Source organism: Eupeodes corollae, chromosome 1, assembly GCF_945859685.1.
Source record: "Eupeodes corollae chromosome 1, idEupCoro1.1, whole genome shotgun sequence".
In the NCBI taxonomy this organism is placed as follows: domain Eukaryota; kingdom Metazoa; phylum Arthropoda; class Insecta; order Diptera; family Syrphidae; genus Eupeodes; species Eupeodes corollae.
Genome location: NC_079147.1, coordinates 212,040,969 through 212,048,620, shown reverse-complemented (window position 1 = coordinate 212,048,620; position 7,652 = coordinate 212,040,969). Strand labels below are relative to the sequence as shown.

The 7,652-nt window shown below is 34.6% G+C and overlaps 1 protein-coding gene across 1 annotated transcript; it reads right to left on the bottom strand.

The window, feature by feature from the left end:
• Positions 1 to 505: 505 nt before the first annotated feature.
• LOC129942348 (glutamate receptor ionotropic, kainate 2-like) lies at positions 506 to 7,233 on the bottom strand. The gene is made up of 14 exons (XM_056051223.1): positions 7,031 to 7,233; positions 6,800 to 6,961; positions 6,679 to 6,741; positions 6,410 to 6,613; positions 6,136 to 6,347; positions 5,959 to 6,078; positions 5,643 to 5,804; positions 5,312 to 5,574; positions 5,052 to 5,241; positions 4,623 to 4,846; positions 4,230 to 4,566; positions 1,715 to 1,952; positions 893 to 1,149; positions 506 to 823 (listed from the first exon to the last, which is right to left on the bottom strand). The coding sequence occupies exons 1-14, from the start codon at positions 7,104 to 7,106 to the stop codon at positions 617 to 619; spliced, it is 2,715 nt and encodes a 904-aa protein (XP_055907198.1). The 5' UTR covers positions 7,107 to 7,233; the 3' UTR covers positions 506 to 616.
• Positions 7,234 to 7,652: the final 419 nt, after the last annotated feature.

The following is a 7,652-nucleotide window of genomic DNA, read 5'->3' as shown; positions in this document are numbered from 1 at the left end:
CATTGATTGCGTTTTAAATGCAATCATAAATCAAATTGAATTTATGTCAACATTTTATGGTTGTTTGTCCAAAGGCGCTATTTCGTGTAGCTCCGTAGATAAATAATATCGAACGACGAGCGACCGACGGACACAACGATGAAAGTGCGCACTGTGCACTCGTAAAAGTTGTATCCAGTATTTTGTGCATTTTTTTCTTGTTGGTATTCAAGTGTTGACCATAAGTGAATGTTTCCACTTTTGATGAGCACATTAGTATTTTGTATGTTTTGAATGAAGATTAAAAATGTTGCCATTATAGATGTCCACCTGGAACTTAACTAACATAACATTTATTTATCCATTAATTTGGTAATCGATAGCATTTTGTTTATCCAATTCTGTAAGCTTATTCATTTTTTTTTAAATTTTAAAAAATTCTGAAACTACAATTTGAGGTTAATGTACTAAGGTCCAAATAGCAGGATATATGCATAATCTATAGTACAAATAGAAGACAGTCTGATAAGCAAGTCTTACTGTATGTAGGTATTTATAAATTACAACAATTCTACAACCATAGTACAATGAGACATGTTGTTTGCAGTACAGTCTTACGTAAAACATTTATACATTTTTATTCTATGCTAACTTTTTTAACAGAATGTTTAGCTGTCGATTGTTGGGATTGCACAGAAGAACGCCGCGATCGGTTACTAGTTGACCCTGATTCTGAACCCGAACCCGATCCTGAACTGCTTCCTAATATTTTGACCGGTTTCTTTTTTATCCAAAACTTAAGTGCAAACATGACTTCAGATTTTAAAGCTTCCATAGGTGTTAACTTGAAAAGAAATGAAAAAGACACAAATTAGTTGTATTTCTTTTGTTTTTCAATATTTAAGCTCCTTACCCTCTCTTCAACTGCAACTTGTTGAACATTCCATAGAAATTCAATAATACCCAAAACAAATGCTCCAAATATACCACAACCCAAAACAAGAAACACACCACCAAGTTCTTCAATAGACAGTTCATTACCGTCTACGACATCAGCTTTGGAGCATGTTTTATTGGGATTCGCCCACCATTTCTTTTTTAACGAAAATAATTCACCTCTTTCGCTGAGTTTTAAAATGGCAACACTCAAATTAGAACGATAGTCCGCACCTGAAAAATTAACACGAAAACTGTAGTAACAACAGTTACCTACATTAGGGCAGTTTTTTTTTTGTTGTCGCCTGGCAACAGTTATAGAAGTTCGAATTTAATGTTAGTTAGGGTTTGGGTAAGTTGCAGCTGAGCTTCCAAATAATCACCCATATTGCAAAACTAGGCGAATAAGCTAAAGTGACAGTTTAAATTACTTTCCAAACTTTTGCTGTTACCAAATACGAAGAAAAAAAATTGAACGAGGTCGGTAACATGTCCTGCACCACCGACATTTTGTTCAACTTATCTGGTATCACTGAAATCGCAACCCTTTCGCGCTCTATACAATATCTATAATCTGTTATTATGTTATTTATCATAATGCTGAAGTATTTTTAATATTTTAACAGAGCATTAATAAATAAATTAAATTAATTCATCACTTTGTTTTTCCTTTTTTAATAGAATTATATGACGTTTAGATGTCAGAAACCGAAAGCGTCGATAAAAAAGTTAAAAATTATAAGGTATTCTTATCAAAAAAAGAAAACAGATCCGCTAGTTGTTTTGACCAATTTCTTACCCAATGGAACAGCAATTCCGTAATGTTTTTCACCAATTTGTGATCCAATTTGGGTGAGTTCACATTTTTCATCATTTTCAATAGCATACTCCATACTTGTTGTTTCAATAAGAAAAGCATAAGTATTTTTGTTCTTCCTAACACGATCCACACCCTCGGCATTACTTTTTGTAAAAACAGTTGGTTGAGCTGACACCATTTTTGACCAAGCCAAACGGTAAACTGTATCGTTTGATTCCTGTAAAATTATTTTTAAAAAAGACAAGTTTTTAGATATGAAATTAAATTACTAGCAGGCACTGTGACAAAATTGAGACTCTATATTTCAGTTCATCTTTATGTACTAGACATCAAGGATATAGCACAGAAATTTGTAAGAGATTATATAAGTTAGGCTTGTAAAGAAGGGCATATACAAATTACCATTTTATAGCTATATCTGGCGTGCCACAAGGTACAAACTTAGATCCTCTACTCTTTATCCTTACAATTTACGATATGGAATTGATCACTAAATATTCCCATATCCCACTTTCAGCCGGACCACGATAGATTCTCAGTCTGGTATAAAAACAACTACTTATATATTAATGTTAACAAAATCAAATACTTTTTCACGAAAGCATATAAGAACCGAACAATTTCAATACTTTTTTTATTATCAAATCATTCCCTCATGAGGTTATTCGTGACTTTGGGCTCTTAAAGACGATACAGCGAGATCAGTGATCCCCTGATCCTTCCACCATATTAAAACCGCCTTCAATAAATTTAATCTAAAAATTCTGAATTAACGCAGATAGGGTAGGTTAAGTTTAAGGTGGCTGTCCAAGATGGAAACAGACACACTTAGGCCAGTTTAATGGCCCATTGTGATACCACATGAATCTTGAGGCTTTCTCCTAATCTCAATGGAACCGGTTTGTGTCCCTTACGAAACGTGAGAGGCTGATTATGGTGATATGATTTAGATCGTTTAGATCGTTAAAGAAGAATTCTCCTGAGAAGGTGAAGAACTATATCTCCTTCCCATCCTCGTCCATACAGCTTCTGCAAAAGTCATTTGAGAATACGCCTATCCTTCTTCATAGCGTCTTGCGATTGGTATGCCAGTACTTGCCAAACGTGGTAGCATGGGCTGTACTGTACCGTTCCAGTGAGTTCATCTGCCTTACAGTTACCTGGAATGTCTCTATGGCCCGGCACCCAGCAAAGGTGAATATTAAACTGTTGTGCTATCTTCATTAGAGATGATCGACAGTTATGGACTGTTATAGAGTTTGTAGAGACAGAGTCCAGAGATTTGATAGTGGCCTGACTATCTGAGAAGATCCGGATATCAGATGTTGACATCACGTTTTCTTTAAGCCAGGACACGCTAGAATGATTGGGACGGTGGAATGATAGACTTTATTTCAGTCGTTCAGAGTACACACCCCCACCAACCCCTTCTTTTGTTTTTGACACATCCCTATAAAAATGGATTGACTCGTCTTCCAGGAATGCCCTATCCTCTCAGAAAGATCTGGAAGGTATAGAAATCTTGAAGTTTCTGTGGAATTGCAGTTGATGGTTGATGTAGTCTGTGTGCTTTGGAATTGATTCTAAATACCTATGAATTACGGGGTGGACAATGGTGCTGTTAATCCAATGCGACGAAGCTTTGAAGCGAATAGCAGAGCTTGCAGCTATTTGTTTACTAAATATATCAAGAGGTGTTAGGTAAAGTAAGGTGTCCACCGCCGCATATGGAGTCGTGTGAAGCGATCCGCTTATAGAAAGGCAAACTGAACGTTGGAATTTATTTACTTTGACGCAGTTTATAGCTTTCTATAAAGCAGTACACCATATTGCCAAACAGTACATTAAAATCGGTCTAATAACCGATGGGTAATGCTAATGCATGATTCTGGGTTTATAAACCCCATTTTTTATCAATAGCTTTTTTGCAAGAAAAGAGAGCTGCAGTAGCTTTTTTGACTCTTACCAGTAGATAGCGTTTCCGATTGATTTTTTATCTAAAACAAGGTCCAGGTATTTAGCCTCGTCTGAATTTGAATTGGATTCCTTTAATATAGGGAGGGTTGACAAATGGACTAAATCGGTTTTGTCCACACCGATCAGCCCAAAGTATTAGTCTGTCTAAGGCATTTTCTTTTAAGGTGTTAAGATGGTTTCCTGAAACTGGTATAGCAATGTCATCCGCATAGCCGATCACCCTGAAACCCTCCACATTCAGACTAGTTAGGATTTCATTGACCACTAGGTTTCAGAGGAGAGGGGATAGAACAAAACTTTGAGGTGTCCCTCTACTAACTCTTTAACACTAACCCTAACAATTTGAAAACAAATATCTATTTTATCCCCCCCCCCCCCTCACCGAAACTTTTATAATATGAACGCACCCATTTTTTTAATTCGAATTACTCACTTACCTCTCACATTTCTTGACTTTCGAAAATGTTTCCCCGAAACTCCTCTGATTTTGATTGAAATACAAAATAAAACCACTTACCGAAAAAAAGTTTGAAGTACTGCCACCGCTCAAAGTACCAAATTGAATTTTATTCTGTTCCGCCAAATCATTAATACTATTAATAGCACTTTCCATTTTCGATGCAGTCAGAAAAGCAGCCAAATTAGCTGTGTAGGAATTTAACATCATCAAAGAAAAGAACCACCACATTCCGCTCATAAGTCGCATTGGTCCGGATTTTGGCAAAATATCACAACCCTGGGCCATAAGTGATCCCATTGTTAACCATGATGTATTAGCAATATCCCATTTATTTTCAAGTTCTTCAGGATTTGGATTACATGGATGTGGATTTTCCCATTCATCTCGGGATACTCTAAAAAATAAATACCCATGTTCTTCGTTTTTCTATTTAAAATAAAAAATATGAACCTAGCCATGACGATGGACACCAAAGATATAATTAAATAGGATGTCAACATATACATCCAAACCTCCACATCGAATGGTTTTAAAAAAGCAAACAAATCCTTGGCTTCTGGAGGCGTCTTGAAGTATAAGATACTGATACCCAATTGCATAAATGGTACAGTAAAATCTACAGCTGATCGACGGGCTTGAGTGATTGTTAAGTCGCATATTCCAATATCGGCTTTCTAAAAAACAACGCAAAGAATAAGTTATGTCTAAAACACCATGGCTCTGTTGTTGAAGATATTGTTGTATTACATTTTGGGAACATTTAAACTCTTTACATTCATAACAAATGATGTTGATGTAACTGATGTCAAGTAATTAGCAGCAGTCCCAACACAGACGTGAAAAGTTGAATGATCTTTATTATAATTTGCTTGTACTTACATGATCAATCAAATATCCAACAATTCCATCCCATTGCTTAGTTTCTGGATTATATTTTCCATAACTATCATCGTCCACAATATCAAATGTATAATCAAATCCAACTATTTGCGAAAGCTTGTGAATAAGATCAATAGAATAGCCCTCGAATCGAGCGTTTCCACTTAAGATTTCTTTTTCACCTGGTTCTCTAATAAAACATAAAATTCAGCAAAATAAAATCTGATGTTAATAAATTTCAGCAAATGTTATGTTTATACCTTAGCATAAGATAAGGTTTTCCAATACGTGATGCTACCCTATAATGCCTTCGACCTTGTGAAAAATCTTGTATTTCTCCTGTATCCGATTTCGACACTGATGATGATGACTCGGTTTTGGCCATTAATTGACCATCTGGGTTCCAAACGGCAATAACTCGATCCGACATTGGGCGATATATTTCTAGATTGAAATTGACACGTTCACCCCATTCATTGAACTGGATGTTCTTTGTTATAAAAGTTCCATTTTCCTCCGATGTCTTTAAGTTGAAAAGTGAGAAATAAAATCGTTTAAAAAATAATAAGTATGTAAGTATAAGTATAATACCTGCAACATTTGTTCTAAAATCAAATTTCCAACTTCCCATTTCTCAGTACTTTCACATGATATTCGTGGTGCAAAGTATTGTTGCGATGCAATTACATTATTGATGGCATTGTGTAGCAATAAAACAGCATCGAATACTAATGTTGACATTACAGAATTGTCCTGAAACGGAAGTGTATTCAATATAATAATAAATAACACTCATACGCCACAGTGAACACATACGAATTATCATATAAAACTGCATAATCTTATCATTTATTCATTAAGCTTATGTCTTATAACTTGAAAAAGGAGCACACAACTTCGTACTTACCTCAATAAACTCGTTCGAATTCAATTCAATTCTGACAGCCGTAATATTCACTCTAAAATTTGCATTATTTAACAATCGTAAATTTGATTTATGTGTGTCCAAATTAGTTAAGAACAAGTTCTAAAAAATAAAAGAAATGTTAGAAATGTCTTGTAACTAAATAAAAAATTGGTGTACATTAAATTGTCCTGTCATATTGAAAAATGTCGCACTATCGACAACATCTGCCAGCAACTCAGGTGAACAATCCAATATTACTCTTCTTTCTCCCTGATGACGAACATTCTTCCATAGAGTTCTAAAGTCTTCGTCTCGGGAAAACTGACGAACTTTTATTTCTTCTTCGTGTATGCGTTTAAGTTGAAGCAAGTCTTGAAGTCTCACTAAGGCTGCAGTAAGACAAAGTTTATCGGGTAAGATAAGTCTTAAAAGAAAACATTAAAATGTATACCTTCGTGATTTTCATACAGCACTGTATAACCCTTCCATGCATAATTATAAACAATATCGGAATATGCTTTCGATAGAATCGTGGTCGAAGGTGCCACATTAACTGTCATCCTGTGATTCATTCGCTCTGTCATACTCTCCTCAGGACTCCAATCGAATAAAATATTAGGAATACCCGTACTATTACAAATAAGCGCCACAATATCTAAAAGACAAACAAAAACAAACGAGTAGTATATTTCCAACCCAAACAAATAGTCACACACTTACCGCTAGGTGCGTTTGAACTTGGTCCAAAAATAGCCGACACACCATTTCCTATCAGTTCACAAGCTATATTTGAAATGGAATTTAATTAGTTGCTCTTTTTTGGCGTATAATATAATATAACCTATAGTTTGAAGATCAATACTATCAATTTTGTCCTTGCTTTCTTTTCCATAGCGTTTTATTGGAAAAAGTTGCACCTCTGAGGAACGTTGATTCAAAATGTAAACAGCTTTATCGAATGCAGCTTCAATTTCTGTTGGTTCATCAAGAAAAAAGATCGCACCTGAAAGCAAAGAATATGTATTTTTTACTTTAATTGGGTTTTATTTTTTCCTTAATTGAACACACTTACCAATGCTGATTTGTTGTTTTTGAGTCAATGATAATCCCAGATGAGAAATAAAAAATAAAAGCAAAATTGCCTTCATTTTCCAGAATTTCACTTAATTTCGTAAAATATATTAGATATTTTCTTTTGGTATATACATGTGAACAAAATAATATTTTCCTACGATCCAGCACCACTAAATATCTAGAACAGACTAATGGCGATATAGGTCTATTATTGGATTCACTATAATATAATGAGCTTAAAAATACTTGGAGAACACAACTGTACATTTTTTGTTTTTGTTTGTATGGCTCGCTTCGAAAACAATTTTGGAGAACATGTTTTTGTGTATAAACAATATTTAAAAAAACACAAACAGAAGAGTCTCTCTTTCTTTTTGTCAAAGAATTTTGTTTTCTAAAAGAAGATACGCCGGGAAAATTCTTCATTTCAAATGCATGCAAATTCAAAAGCGATTCTAAAATCCGATTTGATGGAATCGGTTTCATTAAATTCGGTTGAGATTATTTTGTCCATCTTTCGAATGCAATTCCTAACCGATATACTACATTTAAAATTCTAAGTAAGATCCAATTTTTATAATTTTCTTTCAAGGAAAATTTATCTCTGACGAATCGTGAAA

Excerpts from the sequence above, each read along its gene's own strand:
- LOC129942348 (XM_056051223.1), bottom strand. The coding sequence starts at position 7,106 with ATGAAGGCAATTTTGCTTTTATTTTTTATTTCTCATCTGGGATTATCA. Across the intron at positions 5,805-5,958 it reads ATTCGAACGAGTTTATTGAG|GACAATTCTGTAATGTCAAC; the intron begins GTAAGTACGAAG and ends CTTCCGTTTCAG. Across the intron at positions 5,242-5,311 it reads AAACCTTATCTTATGCTAAG|AGAACCAGGTGAAAAAGAAA; the intron begins GTATAAACATAA and ends ATGTTTTATTAG.